General features: G+C 49.1%; 9 protein-coding genes across 9 annotated transcripts; 8 read left to right on the top strand and 1 right to left on the bottom strand.

Moving 5' to 3' along the window:
- The first annotated feature begins 703 nt into the window (after positions 1-703).
- FOIG_01898 (uncharacterized protein) lies at positions 704-3,133 on the top strand. The gene is made up of 2 exons (XM_031198901.1): positions 704-1,205; positions 1,252-3,133. The coding sequence occupies exons 1-2, from the start codon at positions 1,012-1,014 to the stop codon at positions 2,945-2,947; spliced, it is 1,890 nt and encodes a 629-aa protein (XP_031070938.1). The 5' UTR covers positions 704-1,011; the 3' UTR covers positions 2,948-3,133.
- Positions 3,134-3,174: 41 nt separating this feature from the next.
- On the top strand, positions 3,175-4,429 carry FOIG_01897 (uncharacterized protein). The gene has a single exon (XM_031198900.1). The coding sequence runs from the start codon at positions 3,532-3,534 to the stop codon at positions 4,027-4,029; it is 498 nt and encodes a 165-aa protein (XP_031070937.1). The 5' UTR covers positions 3,175-3,531; the 3' UTR covers positions 4,030-4,429.
- Positions 4,430-4,856: 427 nt separating this feature from the next.
- Positions 4,857-5,541, top strand: FOIG_01896 (uncharacterized protein; the record flags this gene model as incomplete). The annotated part of the gene is made up of 2 exons (XM_031198899.1): positions 4,857-5,410; positions 5,463-5,541. 2 exons carry the CDS (start codon positions 4,857-4,859, stop codon positions 5,506-5,508), a joined length of 600 nt encoding a protein of 199 aa, XP_031070936.1. The 3' UTR covers positions 5,509-5,541.
- A 361-nt stretch (positions 5,542-5,902) lies between these two features.
- Positions 5,903-7,722, top strand: FOIG_01895 (uncharacterized protein). The gene is made up of 2 exons (XM_031198898.1): positions 5,903-6,512; positions 6,620-7,722. The coding sequence occupies exons 1-2, from the start codon at positions 6,147-6,149 to the stop codon at positions 6,968-6,970; spliced, it is 717 nt and encodes a 238-aa protein (XP_031070935.1). The 5' UTR covers positions 5,903-6,146; the 3' UTR covers positions 6,971-7,722.
- Positions 7,723-7,974: 252 nt separating this feature from the next.
- Positions 7,975-10,647, top strand: FOIG_01894 (acetyl-CoA hydrolase). The gene is made up of 4 exons (XM_031198897.1): positions 7,975-8,466; positions 8,600-8,840; positions 8,965-9,102; positions 9,168-10,647. The coding sequence occupies exons 1-4, from the start codon at positions 8,315-8,317 to the stop codon at positions 10,215-10,217; spliced, it is 1,581 nt and encodes a 526-aa protein (XP_031070934.1). The 5' UTR covers positions 7,975-8,314; the 3' UTR covers positions 10,218-10,647.
- Positions 10,648-11,061: 414 nt separating this feature from the next.
- FOIG_01893 (uncharacterized protein) lies at positions 11,062-12,140 on the top strand. Its single transcript, XM_031198896.1, has one exon. It carries the CDS (start codon positions 11,150-11,152, stop codon positions 12,068-12,070), a length of 921 nt encoding a protein of 306 aa, XP_031070933.1. The 5' UTR covers positions 11,062-11,149; the 3' UTR covers positions 12,071-12,140.
- A 164-nt stretch (positions 12,141-12,304) lies between these two features.
- On the top strand, positions 12,305-12,967 carry FOIG_01892 (uncharacterized protein; the record flags this gene model as incomplete). The annotated part of the gene is made up of 1 exon (XM_031198895.1): positions 12,305-12,967. One exon carries the CDS (start codon positions 12,305-12,307, stop codon positions 12,965-12,967), a length of 663 nt encoding a protein of 220 aa, XP_031070932.1.
- Positions 12,968-13,149: 182 nt separating this feature from the next.
- Positions 13,150-15,033, bottom strand: FOIG_01891 (uncharacterized protein). Its single transcript, XM_031198894.1, has 2 exons — positions 14,441-15,033; positions 13,150-14,394 (listed from the first exon to the last, which is right to left on the bottom strand). Exons 1-2 carry the CDS (start codon positions 14,613-14,615, stop codon positions 13,277-13,279), a joined length of 1,293 nt encoding a protein of 430 aa, XP_031070931.1. The 5' UTR covers positions 14,616-15,033; the 3' UTR covers positions 13,150-13,276.
- Positions 15,034-16,844: 1,811 nt separating this feature from the next.
- On the top strand, positions 16,845-17,649 carry FOIG_01890 (chitosanase; the record flags this gene model as incomplete). Its single annotated transcript, XM_031198893.1, has 3 exons — positions 16,845-16,943; positions 16,992-17,339; positions 17,389-17,649. 3 exons carry the CDS (start codon positions 16,845-16,847, stop codon positions 17,647-17,649), a joined length of 708 nt encoding a protein of 235 aa, XP_031070930.1.
- Positions 17,650-17,719: the final 70 nt, after the last annotated feature.

Below are 17,719 nucleotides of genomic sequence, written 5' to 3'. Positions count from 1 at the left end.
TGTGGAAGAATGTTGATACGGGCTGAGACATTGGACGCCTTGCAGGTGATGAGTTGGACGTTTGAGTTTGTCGACGTCGGTCAATGCGATTTTGCTTGCGTGTTGCGTCATGACATTCGGTGAAGACCTTGGGGAATACATTACGAATACAATGGGGATGGGATTGAGGATCAGGAATTCGTTAGTCTGGGCTTTCTGGGCATCTTGGCCTTGAGCATGAAGGAGAGCCACCAGTCAGGACGGCGACATCGCGATGATTAGGGACTTCGAGGGGTCCTCGTGGCTGGTCTCTCTCTGCTTGGTCAACATATTCCCTTTCGTAAACGCTGCCCAGTCGTAAGATGCAGAAGCTCCAGACGCCCAATTAATGGAAACTGCCTTGACCGCATTGATATTGTTCAGCATGCTGCTTAAGGTAGGGGAGGTAAAAGAGCTTGACACCTCGATCCTAAGCGACAAAAGATTTAGGTAAAGATCAGTACGAGCTTGTAGGACTCTTTAATGAGTTGATTTTGGCACCCTATTTGATGGTCTAAAGTCTTCTTGCTTCCTGACGAGGACCGCACAATGGTCCCAAACAACTAAGATACTCGATCTACCTTGTTGGACGTCATATACGAGCTATCCAATCGCCGACAAGATATTATTCGGAAAGCCTCACTCCTCACTTCGTAAACCCATCTTTCTGACCACAGTGGTATAGGGTAGTGCTCCTAAAATAGCATCATCACAAAGCTGAGATTAAGTTCAGCCATCTCAATGCTCAAGACCATTCTACCAATTGAGCACAGCCTACTTACTCCGTAGAATCAGCCGTCGTAAATGCCTTCCAGACCTTCAGTGGCTGCGCCCATTTGAGCAAGATTCCCTCGCATCTAGTGACACCTCCACCAATTACAACCCGGCCCATCCGGAGATTTCATCACGTAATCTAACCTTACCCTGCTGGCTAAGCTAGCTCTCATTCCAACACGAGGCATCTCACTTCTTCCTCTTCTTTATGTTATCGTAATGGATTTGTTAAGAAGACACGGCGGTCATGGACACGGTCACGAAGAGGAGGAGCATGGCCACGGTCATGGGCATCAGAGTGAAGATTCAGTGAGACAGCACTTTCTCGCGTGTCTTTACTGGTATGTCTTGGCGATGGTGTTGATAATTGGTTCTGTCTCACGATTGATCTCTATTTTCATCGCTAAACAACGGTATGTTGACTCAAAATGACGAGGGGATAGGGCTGAGACATTCCAGGATAAAAAGAAGAGATGCTGGGGCCAGTTCAGATACGTCAATCTCGACGGTAGAGAAGTTGGTAGATGCGCCAAAGGCTCTTGCATCAAGAGTATTTCGACTTCCAGTTCGGTCAGCGATTTTCCCAGTTCGCAAGACAATCGTCGTTGTCGCGTACACAGCGTTCGTGGCGGGCCTTGTAACATACAAGTCCATTCACCACGACGCCAATTTCCACGAGCGCATTGCGTTTCGCGCAGCTTGGATAACTGCAACACAGACTTCACTACCCTTCCTCCTAGCTGTGCGCGTCAATCCAATTGGTCTGTTACTGGGAACTTCGTACGAGAGGCTCAATTGGTTTCACCGATGGGCATCAAGGGTCTTCTTCGCAAGCGCAACCATCCACGGCGGCTTCTTCGCATGGGAATGGCTAGCCGCCAGCTTCTTCTGGACCGAGATCAAGACCGTCAAGATGGTACTCCCAGGAATTGGAGCGTGGTTCATCCTAGCTTGGACGGTTGTGTCAACCCTACCCTTCTTCCGACGTATGAAGTACGAACTCTTCGTGGCACAGCATATCATCTCAGTCGTACTGCTTCTCGTCTTTTTGGTCCTTCACGTTCCAGACCACCATCTCTTCAGCATCTGGTGCGCCGTGGGCGTATTTGCATACGATGTAGTAACACGTTCGGCGAACCCGATCTGGCGGAATCTTCGGCTCCGGGTTTCGGCGAATACATCTGTACGATATGCATACGACGCCAGTATCCAAGCAGTCGACGACGAACTAACGGTCATGACTATTCGAAACGTTGGGTTTCGCTGGAAGCCTGGGCAGCATGTTCTGATTTGGTCGCCGACTTTTCGATGGGAGACACCGCATCCGTTTACGATTGCTAATATTCCGGATTCTGAAGACAAGAGTCAGGATGTTCAGCTTACGATCAAGACGAAGACCGGATTGACGAGGGATCTTAATGATTGGGCGAGAAGGACGGGATTGAGGGGTGATAATGGGAGTATGAGGGTTATGGTAACAGGACCTTTTGGCACGGTGCCTAATTGGAAGCAGTATGAGAATGTTGTTCTTGTCGCTGCGTCGACGGGAGGATCGTTCACCACGCCTGTTCTCGAAGATTTGCTTTCGACACGATCGCCCGGGTGTGTTCGTAAGATCAACGCCTTGTACATTGTTCGTCGGAAGGCGCATGCGGAACCATATCTTCAGCGTGTTTCGCGCGTGCTGTCGAGGGCGAAGGAGATGGGATTATCTGTGAATGTTCAAGTCGCCATTACGAAGGGGGCTGGTACTGTTTCCGATGCCGTCCTTCGTGATGACGCGAACGCAAGTCGTGAAAGATTGATCGAAGAGCCCACGAGAGGACCGAGTGTCGAACTGGAGCGCTTCTCAATAGACTCCAGTGCCTCGTCGGAGAGTGGAAGAGAAGAACAGTTGCTGAAGGAGGAGATGGACATGGACTTTGATGGGGCGCATGCCTCGGCTATCGAACATACAGATGGTCGACCCGAGATCACGACGTTCATCAGAACGGCTGTTGGTAGTGTACCGGGTAATGTTGCTGTCGCTGTGTGTGGCGGTGATGCGATCGAGAAGGTTGTCAAGACGAGTGTTGCGTCGATGAGAAGGGAGAGGAGTAGGGATGGAGCAGGCGTTGGGGACATATACTTGCATGTTGAGCGATCTGATATTTAAGCGCAGGTATTAATGTTAATTTTGTAACAACGAATGATGCTTGACTCCTCGGTAGGCAAGAGGAGGCAAGAAAACTTAGGACCTCTCTTCTAAGTGATGACAAGACTTAGCTTAGCATACCTTGATACCGGTTTATTTTAGGATCCTGGTTTAATATAAGAAGTTTTCTTGCTCCCTGGGGCCAGGTTGACTTCAGTGGATGGTTCTCATCGCCCAGTAACCTGAATGTTAGCCATCGCTGAGTTCCAAAGTCTCAGAGTTCTATCCTCAGGCCTTCACGGCTGAACTCTGAAAGCAGCCAGTGGCAGCTCGACGCCTTGTGTACAGCCGCGCGAACTGCGAGGTCATCGCAGCTGCCACTGCCAGAGCAGTGACAGAACAGCAAGCCGAATCATCATCCCCCCCTGAACAATACATCACCATAACAAGACGGGATGAACTCAAACCTTTACTCCTCCACCCACACACGCACATCTCCTTGGAGTTTTATTCTTCACAAACCACCACCACAACATACAACCCTCATTAACACAAGAATACACTACACCGAGCACAAACAACCTTCGCTGTAACAGCTCGTCATCATGTCTACTCAGCACAACTACCTCGACGACGACGATGACTTCTCGGAGTTCTACAACAACCCCCTCTACAAGCGCGTCTCCGACCTGACCCCCCATGAGCGAAAGTATGCTTGCCCACCTCCTCCTCGTCCTTCACCCCTTCGAGACACTGCCCCCAAAGTCTCCTCCCGAAAGCCCTCCCCTCGCAAGGACGCCGCTGCTATCAAGGACTCTATCCGAAAGTACTCCTTCAAGAAGCCCCGACAGACCCCAGACAAGGAGTATGCCCCCGAGCCAGAGGAAGCTGACTCTGCACTCCACGACTCGACCGCCAACCGCGACTTCCAGCAAAACGTCGCTCGCGTCCTCGGCCCCGAGCACGTCGGAAAGTACGAGAACTGCGCTGACATGGCGAACAAGGCCAAGGAGGAGCTTGAGGACAAGCCTGAGGGAAGTCATCACCTCGGACGTCCCTGGAACAAGGAGGAGTTTGACAAGGCTGCGAGATTGACGCAGTAGGGAGTTGATTCAGCGACTGTCAAGGCGCTCGTTGGGGTTCCCGATGACCCGGTCACGGACAAGATCGAGAAGCAATTCTAGGAGATTATGGGCGATGAGGAGATGATTTTGGAAGGAGGTGAGGCTCTGGAGGGAGAGATTCTGGAGGAGGTTGAGATTGTGGATTGGAAGAAGGCAAAGTCCCGGAATGGGTGATATGGGACGAGGCGACGAAAGTTCATGATTCGGATATGGCAGATGAGCGACAGGCTCAGCAGCGTTAAGGAACGCTCAGTCAGGAGTACTCGATGTTAGCTATTACGATAGCTTAAGCCAGACAATTGGTCGTGTAGTTGACCCCAGTTATTCGCATTGCCAGAGGTGACAGTTTTATTCACTAATCTAGCTCAGACTTTGGACAGTACAGTTTCGACTGAACAGTGAATGACACTCGAAGCTTTGGGCTACTTCGGCGAGTCAAATTACAGCCCGTCCTTGATGCGCTGAATGAAAGCTTGGGGAGTTGCCAGCCGTGAGTTTTGACAGCATCATCACAGTCAAACTGACGTTTCGATAGCATTATCACCCTCGAACCTCCCCCTGAATAAGACGCGAAGTGAAGTTAGCAGCTAGTCAGAATGGGATATGCAGTCCCTTGGTTCCACTGTATCACTCTGAATCCCCTCACTGCGATAGTTATTCATGGACAATTCGCTCGCAGCAATAGGTGATATAAGGAGGCTTTGGGCGCCGTAACAATGTGCTGGTCCATCAACACAAGAATCACATTATAACAAAGACGCTATATCATCACAACAACACATCCACTACACCGAACTAAAACCACAATGCCTAACCAACGAGTCCCTGACGAGGAGGCCCGCATGATTGCCAAGATCTACTCGACCGACTTCTACAGGAAAGTAAGCGACCTCGCGCGCAATCCCAGCGGTACTGTCTATGATCCCACCATGGGTCCTCCCCCTCCATCCCCAGCCTTCAAAGAATTCCGTCCTATGCCTCCAAGCTCTCAAGCTCCACGACCGGACACACCTCGCCCAGAGGATCACTATGGAGCCGGAATGATTATCCCAGGGAAGGCGGTTGTCAACGACAACTGGGAAGAAAACTTGCGACGCGTCATCGGCCCGAATTACGGTGGCTACCGCTGGAAGAGTCTAGGAGACATGACGATGAGATGCTGGCAGCACGTCCGAGAGAAGGGAAACCGAACCCAGAGGGGCACAAAATGGAGTATGGACGAGATTGAGCGTTACGGGAGACTCTCAGTCTGGGGCGTTCATAAGGATGTGATTGGAGCACTCATGGGCTGGCCAGTTAATCCACAATGGACTCGTGAGGAGGAAGATCACTTCGAGGCGGCTGTTCAGGATGAGTTGAGGTATATTCCTGTAACGCAGCAGGAGGCTGCGGCCAATGTTGTGGAACGTCAGCAAGAACCCCATGAAGAATAGTGAGCGACACACGATTGCGTTGTAGGGGGATGGAGACAAGGGATGAGACGAACATGGTGGACGTTGGTGGCCGATGGCTTGATACAGTTGGAGAGAAAGACAGAACTCTAGCTTAATGAGATGTCAGAAAGGAAGATAGACAACCAGGCAGTTTCTTTGATTTCAGACAACCTGTTCCCAGACATGTTCGGAGCTGTTATTGTGATGACCTCGCTGTAGGCCACTTACTGCTTGCCGATTGACCTACACAGGTCAGGGGCGCAAAGCGACTCGAGGCCCCTAATAGCAATGGGTTGACAGAGAACTAAAGTCATAAGTAATGAAAGGATTAAATAGTATTGGGATATCTTAGGGTAGTTCTGACAGAGGGCCAGAGATGGAAGACTAAATCGTCATTATCACCCAACGAATGCTTCGCACAAGGAGAAAGTAATACTAAAGAACTCCGCAATGCTTCAGCAACGTGGATTTTGCCATTCGGCCTTTGTTCCGTCAAGAAAATCAGGGCATGAACTCGCAAGTCGCAACTTCCTCCAACCAAGCGATTGCCGTCCAGGTGCGCGCTCCTGCATACCTAGGTAGAGCCAACGATCGGTTTCTCACTCTTCCATCAGACATTCATTAAATTAGATCATCACCATAAGCATTATTCCAGTATGCAATATGCCTTCTGAAAGAGCGCAATCGCCTTCATCACCCGCCGGTGTACCTCCTCCACCATCGCGAGGCATCCAAAAAAAGAAAACAGCGCAATCGCTCTTTACGATATTCGCTCCCAAATCGAGCCCTTTTCAGTTCACCACCTCCGAGGAATACCACTCCCGCCTTCTCGTACACGGGGCACACAATTGGACCAATCCCCGCCGCAATGCCGAACCTACCAAGCTTCGCCAGCCGAGCTCCCGCCCCCCCAGACCGGCGAGTCGATGTGAACTAGCGACAAAACACCACACGCATTCTCGGCCCCCTGGCTCAACATGGATGGCACAACGTGTCAATGATGATACGCTGGTGCTTATATTGTGTTCAGTACGAGCATACTGGATTAGGAAGGGTTTAGAACCTCAGAGAACTGGAAATGGCTGCGAGGTTAAGTGCATGGAAGGTGCCATGCTTTGTTAAGCATGCTATACTAGGGTACACCTTCGGCAGAGCCTCATGGTGAGGATCTTGAAGTATTCAAACGATGGCGGAAGGAGGAAGAGGATATATTGGGGGAGATACACAAGCTGGGAGGCTTTGAAGGTTTTAGGTATGGGCAGCAAGGCAATCGTCCTCTAGGGGAGAGATCAGAGAGGGTTGGCAACAGTACCAGGAATCCGTATGAGACAGAGGAGAATATATTGGAGGAGATACACGAACTGGGAAGGTTCGAAGACTTTGGGTATGGGCAGCAAACTAATCGTCCCCAAGAAGAGAGATCCGAGATGGTTGGTAACAGTACCAGGGATCCGGATGAGACAGCAGAGGATGAAAAAGATGAGTAGCATTAGTTAACAGAATATGCCATGACTATGCCCGGTTTTGTATCACTAGAACTTAAAAACTGTAGACCGATCCTTAGTGACAAAAATACCTAGTAAAATGGCATAAGCTTAGGCAAGTTCGGTATAGATTTAGTGGAACTTTGAACCAGTGCTTTTTGGCACCTCAATTCACGGGCAGAAGTTTTCTTGCTCCCTGGGGGAGACAAAGAGCAAACTCAACATAGTAAACGATCCGAACTTACCCAAATGTTTCTGCTCACTAAGATCAAGATCGAGGCCAATTACCAGAACTTACAGTCTAACGCTGAAGCTACCACCGAATGGTGAAATGAGAGCACTCCATACTTTTACCCCAGATCTTACCCTTGTCCCGACGAACCTAAGGGGAGATTCAAGAGCGGTGATTCGAGAATGATTGCCGACCAAAATTTCCGGGGTAAGATAAAACGGCACCGAGGCGCTAGACCCCGGATGAAAAAGAAGCGCCGTCTTCAGGACGGGCTGTTCTAGAATTTCCATGGCTTGCGATCTGTGTGTATGTTTTGGAGGCTGATAACCGAGTGATGCCGATGGTGGTCTGTGCTCATCTCGGCCGGGCGGAAGATGGGGCGCATGGTTTTTTGGAGAAGATGGCGGGGATCCACAATGCGGGCTCGGAGGTGATGAGCGGCGGAAGAGCCGGTGTACAATTACAGTTGTAAAGCTCACCGGAAAAGTATTTCACATAATGGAGTTGAATAGAGATATCATCAGGTCAAAAAAGTCAAGGTGAGCAGTTGTGAGGCCACGAGATATAAAGTCAAGGATGTGTAGGAGAATCAGGCCACACGCATATATTGCCTAATAGTGTCAAGACCGATGCACTCTCCTCTCGGCAACGTCGGTAGATCTGGAGATCAACTGCATCAGCAAGTCATTCTCTCTACGTGGGCTACACTGTTTCTCCCTATGATATAACGGAATTGTAAATCCGGTGCTTGGCAGAACTTCCCTTCTCTCCGCGTTGTACCTCTTCGCTGAACCAAAAGGCACAACGGTACCTGGATGCAAATTTGGAGAATGACACTGAAGCTGTCCACTATAACCGACGGGCCAACCACTGAAAGCGATGCATCCCCGCTCTGAAGACTCGGTGGGTTTCGGTGATCCACCCCTCGTCACCGTCACCCCGACGAATCCAATTGAGTGACCTCCACTAACCAAGGTTGGAGTTGTCTTCTCTTTCTTCCCTCTTATTTATCCTTTCCTTCTCCTCCTCTTTTTTTTACTCTTCCTCCTTGAACGGAACAATCTCCCCTCTTTCTTCTTTTTTTTTTTTTTGGTACATTTTGCTCTCAGATCATCATGGCTTCACCTGTTGCTTCTGCGGCCCTCAAGGCGCGCGTTCGCAATCCCGCTATGCTCAAGAAGCTTGCGCGACCTGAGGATCTGATGCACCACTTTCCCAATGGCTCTTATATCGGCTGGTCTGGCTTTACAGCTGTTGGATACCCCAAGTACGTTTATCCACCATTCCTGCACAGCTCACTGCTCTACAATTGAGTTGAGTGTTGAGTTTCAGACTCCGCACCGGCTATTATCGTCATTACCCGAGCTTGGCGCAAACAATACAACTGACAATCGCAACAGGAAGGTTCCCACTGCTATGGCCGACTACGTCGAGCAGAACAACCTCCAGAGCAAGATGAAGTACTCCCTGTTCGTCGGCGCCTCGGCCGGTTCCGAGACGGAGAACCGATGGGCTGCTCTCGACATGATCAACCGACGAAGCCCTCACCAGGTCGGCAAGGACATCGCCAAGGGAATCAACTCTGGACGAATCAACTTTTTCGACAAGCATTTGTCCATGTTCCCCTCTGATCTTGTCTATGTACGTAACTCCAAAGCACAGAATGGAAATTTGTTGATTGCGGCCCCACCATTCGGCTTCGCTTTAATCTCCTACCGAGCTATTGCGGCTCCGATAAGACAATCGGCTGATAATTTGACTCTAGGGTTTCTACACCAAGGATCGATCAAACAGCAACCTTGATGTCACCGTCGTTGAAGCGACAGATATTCTCGAGGATGGCAGCTTTGTTCCCGGCGCCTCTGTTGGTGCTACTCCTGAGTTGATCCAGATGGCTGACAAGGTACGTCACCGCCAAGCTTGAGCCCGCATCGCCAACTTCTAGTTACTGACAATTGCGCTTGGTAGATCATCATCGAGGTCAACACCGCCATCCCCTCTTTCAAGGGTCTCCACGATATTACCTTCACCGACGTTCCTCCCCACCGCACTCCCTACAACATCACCGCTGTCGAGGATCGCATTGGTTCCCCCTCAGTAAAGGTCGACCCCTCAAAGGTCGTCGCTATCGTCGAGTCTGATTACTGGGATGCCACCGGTCCCAACGCCGATGCCGACGAGTCATCTCGCCAGATCGCCGGCCACCTGATTGAGTTCTTCGAGCACGAGGTTGCCCAGGGCCGCATGCCCGCCAACCTTCTGCCTCTCCAGTCCGGTATCGGCAACGTCGCCAACGCTATTGTCGGCGGTCTCAACGAGTCCAAGTTCAAGAACCTCAAGGTCTGGACAGAGGTCATCCAGGATACTTTCCTCGATCTCTTCGACTCTGGAAAGCTTGACTACGCTACCGCCACATCAATCCGCTTCTCCCCCGATGGTTTCAAGCGCTTCTACGATAACTGGGATGCTTACGCCGACAAGATCCTCCTCCGAAGCCAGGCTGTCTCTAACGCTCCCGAGATCATCAAGCGTCTCGGTGTCATCGGCATGAACACCCCCGTCGAGGTCGACATCTTCGCCCACGCCAACTCCACCTGCGTCAGCGGAACACGCATGCTCAACGGTCTCGGCGGCTCAGCCGATTTCCTCCGCAACTCCAAGTACTCCATCATGCACACACCATCCAGCCGACCCTCCAAGACCGATCCCCACGGTGTATCCTGCATCGTCCCCATGGTGACCCACGTCGACCAGACCGAGCACGATCTCGACGTCATTGTCACCGAGCAAGGTCTCGCCGACGTTCGCGGTCTCTCACCCCGTGAGCGCGCCCGCGTCATCATCAACAAGTGCGCGCATCCCAAGTACCAGCCCATCCTGAGCCACTACTTCGATAAGGCTGAGTCGGAGGGTCTTAAGAAGGGTATGGGCCACGAGCCCCACCTTCTCTTCAACGCTTTCGACCTGCACAAGGCTTTGGCTGAGGAGGGTAGCATGCTCAAGGTTAAGCCTTGGTAAGGGATTGGGTGTATCTAATGAAAGAGGGGGAAAAGAAAGAAAGAGCGGTTGTACTCATATGAATCACATTTTGCGTAGCTTCTTTTGGGATATGTTTTTGTTGGTCTACATAGATGTTTTGGATGATAATTCCCCAGCAATTGAGCATTGAAATCTTGACCATCTGGACTGAATATTGAAGTGTGACATCATTGTTGGATTGTTTGTGCTTAGCGGAGTCGGGGTCAGTTCTGGGTCCGACACTTTTCGTGGTGGCTTGGGCTTGGAGATGGAGGGTTGTCGGGGGTGCGGACAAATGCCCGCTCACCTGATGCACCAGGTGTTGGAAAGATGTGGTCCATCTGATGAACAGATTATAGTTCTGCTAAAAGGCTAAATAATATATTGATATACTGTCCGTCAATAGCGTTCGACAAGAATGTGGTTCGACTGACCCTGTTCCGGTATTTGCTTGGTGATTGATAAGGAAGCTGTTTTTATACAGAAGTATTACCAGACTTGAAGAAATAACTATATTTTCATAAAACAATGGCAGAACTAATGAAGATTTGTATATTTGTTATAATCTTATTTGCATTTCTATCCATTATATACATTAAACTGGTTATTTCTTCTATCGGCAGTACAGGGTACTTCTAGCTAACAATTACTCTCTATCAAGTTCTCGAGATCATAGCGTTTTGAGGGAGAATTAGAGCCTCAAATAGTCATATATGATTTAAGAAGAGGGAAAGTTCTCGTTGTTCTATGCAGCTATTCCTCCGCTTCGCTTGCGGTCGATCTCATTGGCTTCTTTAATACTGCCTTGTCCAACACAGCCTTAGCGCCAAGGCGTTTTTGTCCGCAACACTAGCAAGGCATAATCACATCTTTATGATAACCACTTCAAACAACTATCCTTACTCTACAAATCTAACAAAAACCTCTAATCCATGGAAAACACGACAGAAAACCTCAACCGCTGGGCTCTCGTATCCTCACTCTACGGCCCCGGCACCTTCTGGAGCTGGTTCATCATCGTAGCCTCCGTCTTCATAAGCTGGACCATCAACCCAGTCACAAAACGCTTGGACTCAATCACAAACGACACAATCGCAGCGCTCACACTACCTGTGGTCGCAGCTGCAGATGCACTCTACCAACTCGCGAAATATGACCGACCTGATCGCTCACGGTTGCTTTTGAGCCATTCACCAGAAGATATCCAACTCGTCGCTGCGCTTGAGGCGCCACTTGCTATCTGCGAAGTCTTCGTTGTGCTGGCTATTTTCCTCCATAGCCCTGCGTCGAGGAGATATCAGTGGAAGCGGGTGGGCTGCGTTACTCTTTCGACTCTTTTGTGCTTTTCGCCGCAGTTGGTTATCTTCTTTACATATCCTGATCTTCCTGTCTCGAGGAGCACATTCGCTCGACCGTTTCTTTTCAACTTTGTTCTGGCTTTGGGGTTCATATCGGGGATTATGGCTATCATGACTGGTGTGTCGATTGTTCGGACTGTTGTTGTTACGATGTATCGCAGAGCCAAGCCTTATAGCACTGAAGGCCAAGATTCGTCTAACGAAAGGCGCAGCGGGTTTGAGAAATGGTCGAATATATTCGCAGCAGTTCTCATCGCAAGCATCATCTCGATTGTCAAATATGGGTTTATTGGCAATACACAGTACTTTGCTGGAAGGGTGCTCGGATACCAGACTCGCATAATGAGATTTACACCGAATAGTAACGTCTCTCTGACTGATTTGGATCAGATTGTTGCGCTGGCTGGTGGAGCGTTTACTTTTGCGTTTAGTATATATGATGCTGCGAAGGGGTGGCGATTGTCATCCAGCGCTCGAATTGGAAATCATGGTTAGGCCAGTGCGGCTCATTAGATTAATGCAGTTGTAGAGTTCCTTTGATATCCTGAATCTGAGATAACGTTGAGATAACGTTGACTAGGTCTCGGGCTTACATGAGACGTAGGGGGCCAAAAATCTATTTGGCTTGATATATAAAACGTCACTGTTGACAGAGGCCCAGCCTTCCATCTTGTTCTTTCATCTTCCAAATCATTGAAATTGTAATAGTTTTCTCAGATCCGAGCAGCAATGAAGCTCTATGACGCCCCAGCATCCAACCCCATGGTTCTTCGCCTCTTCGTACTCGACAGAGGTGGCATAAGCCTTGACGTCGAGACCATCGACGTCATGAACATGGAAAACAGAGGCCTTGAATATCGAAAGATCAACCCACGTGGCGAGGTTCCTGCGCTCGTTCTCGATAATGGATTTGTCCTAACTGAAGTTACCGCCATCTGCGAGTATCTCGATGAGATCGCCCAAGGCGGCAAATCACTCTTTGGCGAAACACCCCTGGAACGTGCCGAAACGCGCATGTGGCTTAGACGGATGGATCTAGAAATCGCACAACCTGTCATTTCATGGGTCCGCAATGATCCGGGCACTGCAGACTTTTATATAGGACATCGAATTCCTATCCCGGAGGCGAGATTGGCACAGAAGGTTACTATTCAGCAGTATCTGAACCTGCTGGATGAGCAGTTGGAGGGAAAGAAGTATCTTTGCGGGGAGATGTTTTCGGCGGCGGATGTTCACTTCTACAGTCTGACGAAGGGAAAGACCACAGGTATGGCACCATGGATACTTCATCCCGGGAGGAAGAATGTTGTCAGATATTTTGAGAGGATGGATGCGAGAGAGGCTAGCAAGAAGGCTTTGGAGGTCTTTGGAGCAAGAGTTGAAGCTCAATAGACGAGTGTGATGAAATGATCATGAATTGATGTCCTTACTTTTTAAGGGCCAGTGCATGGAACATATATCATGACCTCAAAGACAACCATTTAGTTTATCGAAATACGAATAATCAATATAAAAAAGGCCCGAGAGTTTCTTGAGATGGCGTGTCAAGAGGAGGCAAGAAAAATTGGAATATCCTTTCCTAAATCATAAAAAGACTCAGGTAAATTTAGTATAGACTGAGTAGACCTTTAGACTACCTAGTTTAGTGCCAAGAGCTTTTCCCATAGCCCCTGATTCTCGACAAGAAACAACAAGTTGAATCTATCGATAACCAGCACAAACGTCTTGGTAGACATTCTTCTCTAGGCCAGCAGCATCAGTAGGAATGTAATTCAGATACGTCGCATAAGAATACGTCCATCTCGGATCATTCGTCTCAGTCTTCCAAGTCCAGTAAATCCACCCCGCCATACCGGGCTTCTCATACAGCTGCTGCTGAGCCGTAAAGAACTTGTTAAAGAAATTCTTGTCATGCCAATCAGCGTTCGAAGTCATACTCCATTCACCAGTGAAAGTAAAGTCCTGGCCGCTAACGAGGCGAGAGTCAGTGCAAGCGCTGTGCATGAGCTTGTACTGATCGCCGTTGTCGTTACCAAGAGCGAAACCGATGTAGTTATGGTCGTCGAAAGCAGTGTAGGGATCGTTGGCTACGGAGGATACGGAGCGGGGGTTTCCGGAGTCCCATTTGCTGGACATGAACTGAACGTGAAGCTTCTTGTTATCGGGGACTTTGAGAGATGCTTCGGTGTCACGGACGGCTTTGAGGGCGGCAGGATAGTACTTCTGAATCAAGCCTGGGTCCTCGCCGGGAGCAGGATAGCGGTTGTTCGCATCATGGCGAGAAACAGGCTCGTTGAGGACCTCGATTACACCGACGGTTGAGTAAGCAGAGTTGGTATGAATACGGTTCGTCATCCAAGCAAGCCACTTCTGCGCACGGCCAAAATTGTAGTCATTGAAGAAACCAGCTGGTTTGTTGTTCTGGCCAGTGAAGACATCCTCCTGCTGGCCTCCAGGAGCACCGTGAAGATCAATGATGACATAGATTCCGAGGTCAGCAGCCTTTTGGACGACAGCGTCGAGGTAAGGAAGCATGCGGTTGCCATCAGCAAAAGGTTCGCTAGCCTTGTCGACGATATCAGTGTAGGACCAGTATCCGATGGGGATCCGGATGGTGTTGAGTCCGACGTCATGGACGGACTGGACAGTTGCGGGGTTGATCCAGTTCTTCCAATGCTGTTCGAAGCGATTGTTGCCAGTTTCGCGGTTTGATCCTAAGTAGTGATTGCGCATGCAGTCGAACTCGGATACAGAGTCGCCGCACTGGAGGACATTTGCCCACTCATCTCGCTGCATCCAGGGCTCACAGACAAGCCAGCCTATGCATATGAGTAACGTGTGCCGGAGGAGATGCCTTTCACTTACCACCGAAGTTGACACCACGGATCTTTGTTACACCGCTGGGCAAGCTTGGCTTGAATCGTTTCCCAAGTTGTTCGTGGCGAGCAGTCTGATTAAACGCGGCCAGGTCGCGCTCATGAGGAAGCCATGCTGAGGCGGAGCCAGCGAGGATCAAGGGAACAAGGGTCGAGTAATGCATCTTGATGAGAAGCTGCTGCAAGAATGGTGAGATGAGAATAAGAATAACTAGACTATCGTGAAGAATAGTGTAGATATATACTGAGAGTAATTTGTTCAGTGTATAGGCTATTCACCTCAGCCTCACATCATGCCGATCATTTCAAACTCCGCTTATCTGTCTCAGCCTACTTTCTGGCCATTTCTTTCCTTCAATCTACTGCATAGGGCCAGCTGATCAGGGCATTGAGCCTATTCGGCCCGTTAAGTTGCATTGAAGTACCCCGGATCATGCCATCGTGGAAGGTCGAGGCCATTGAGTAAGCGGGCATTTCAACTTTGTGGTGATACTTCATGCACTCCTCATGTCTTGAGGATGAACTCATTTCCCGACGAATGGATACGGATTTCCCCTTTTGCAATATGTCGCTGGGTTCGCAGTTTCTGAAATACTCAACACGCCTCGCACTAGTGTATCCCTTCGAATTTCGATCCACGTTTCGAAACGTGCTTGGGTATGTTTATGGGATACTCGATTGGGCTAGCTTCACCCCGGACTGAGCTAAGGAATAGGAGAATTTCAGAGTTTCGGCATTAAAAGAAGGCCATTCATTGGCTCTCATCTCAAAAGTGTATGTTACGTTACCGATTACCTATTGATGTCGTTGAACACAAGCTTGATGATCAGGCTGGGCGGCCGATCCCAGGGGAACTATTGTGTGGAGAGACAATGGAACTTCCTCTTTGAGCGACGATCATACCACCACGATCACCGCCCTGCATGCAGATAACCGAGTAGAGGCCGACGTTACATTATAGCCGGCAAGTCCGGATTTGCTTATAGTGTTAAGTAATACTCCACGATAGCTTTCAAGTAGAATAACAAGCCAATTGACCATTAAGTGATAGAAACGTACAGGAGTAATCAGTCAATGGTTGATGACTGTGATACGAACTACCAAGCAGGACCACTTGCAGAGGCAATGGTAAAATCATGCCACGTATGTCTTGTCCAGATTCAATACGTTCTTTTCAGCCCTAAGGAGAGACAGGGGTATATGGTATTGATTAGGACCAAGTCAGCGGCCCGCTCGTACTGCTACATGCAAGATCAAGACGGGAGAAAGTTCTTGGATACCTGCACTCATTGATATCTTTTTATACAGTCCCAAGGGTTTTGTAGGCTGTAACTATCTGTATAGCTACGGTGGAAGCTTTTCATTGAAGTTGATATTATAAATAAAGATATAATATCTTTACTATTATGTTGGAAGCCTAAAGTTTGATGTTGTAGCTTGCCATTTCTCTTATAGATGATACCTTATTCTGCTCGATACTAAATTGTTCGAACCGATTGTTTAGGAAGGATTGATCATTCGCGGCTTTTGGTCTCGGCCCTGTCAAGACGTTTCAAGAACGTGGAACCTTTGATAGGACTATTGAAAGCCGGGCCTTTATTACCACCAGGTATTCACACACACCGGAGAAATTCTTCATATTCCAAGGAGCGCGACAATGATCATCCAACAGAGTATCATTGTAAATATGTTTTCTTTGCTCCACCAAGTCTCGATGCTACTTGAGCATGGTACTTCTAAGTAATTGTATGCTTCAAGGGTCACAGTCTGTTCCTTTATATCCTTAAAATCTTGATCATAGTTTCATGATGCCGGTAATCACTAATGGAGACCTCTACCAGGGTGCAAGTTGCTACGCCCTGCCACTTAGGTGATCTTTGAAGGGCGTGGCCCCAGCCTCAAGATCTAATCTACTTTCAGCTTCACTAGGCAGCCGCTCTTCAAAGAAATTAGGACCGATTCAAGCAATGTGAACCTGCCAGACAACATCAGTCACATGTAAGCCGAGTGAAGCAAGCCAAAGACACGGAGCTACAAATCAGCGTTCTAGGCAGTCTACGACTAGTCTATTTCCGTGGTATTACCAAAGAACTCTAGGGGCATGCTTTGACCCTCCTATCAAGGTTAAGTTGTCACTAGGTCCAAACACTTCGGCACTTCGGCAGGTTAGACAGACCCGAGACTTGTCGATTATCATCGAAGAATAACATATGGAGAACTCGAAACTAGGACAGGGTGTACTTCGTTTTTATTGAATCATAAACGAGACTCAACTAATAAGAAATGTGTACATCAGATATAAAAGCTTCAAACATTCCCTTTACATTCTGTGCAGGATCAACTCTTAACTCTATCGAATCAGTGATTCCATCGCGCCAGACACAAAGACAGTCATGCATTCTTATTCACTTCTTACCACCTTCACGCTGGGCACAGTAGCTACTGCTTACCAGCTCCCCCAAAACCTAAAATCCATATACGATAACTACAAGGTAACTCTACCCCCATCCCTCATAAGTACGACTCTAATGAGAGCACAGGCTGGCTCATGCTCCAACCGCCTTTCCGACAGGTTCCCCGAGGGTGCTAGATACTGCGGTGATGTCCCAGGGGCCATCTTTCTCAAAGGGTCGAACGGAAACTACGACAATATGGACATCGACTGCGATGGCGCAAACAACCATGCAGGTGCTTGCTCGAACGATCCGTCCGGACAGGGCGAGACTGCATTCAAGGACACTGTCAACCAATACGGCATCCCAGACTTGGATGCAAATGTTCATCCCTACGTGGTGTTCGGCAACGATGGAGCCTCGCCATCCTTTGACCCTCAGCAGCATGGCATTAAGCCATTGAGTGTCATGGCCGTTGTTTGCAACGGTGAAGTGGTAAGTATTCCACAATGTCCGTCATGCATTTCCTTCTAACATTTCATAGCACTACGGCATCTGGGGAGATACCAACGGAGGCACATCCACCGGCGAAGCTTCGATTTCCCTCGCCGAGCTTTGCTTTCCTAACGAGGGCCTCAATGGAGACATGGGACATGGTGAGAAGGATGTTCTATATATTGCCTTCAAGGGCGAGGAGGCCGTTCCTGGAAAGAATGGTGCTGATTGGAAGGCTACGAGTCGTGCCGACTTCTCTAAGAGTATCAGAGCTTTGGGAGACAAGCTTGTTGTCAAGCTGCAAGGCTAAAGGCATCTGCGCATGAATGCACATAGTGTTCTGACGATCTTTCGGAACCATCTAAACCGTGCGATACACT

This window comes from Fusarium odoratissimum, assembly GCF_000260195.1.
Source record: "Fusarium odoratissimum NRRL 54006 unplaced genomic scaffold supercont1.2, whole genome shotgun sequence".
Lineage (NCBI taxonomy): Eukaryota > Fungi > Ascomycota > Sordariomycetes > Hypocreales > Nectriaceae > Fusarium > Fusarium odoratissimum.
Note: the sequence above shows the minus strand (reverse complement) of the source record. Positions and strands in the feature narration are given on the sequence as shown.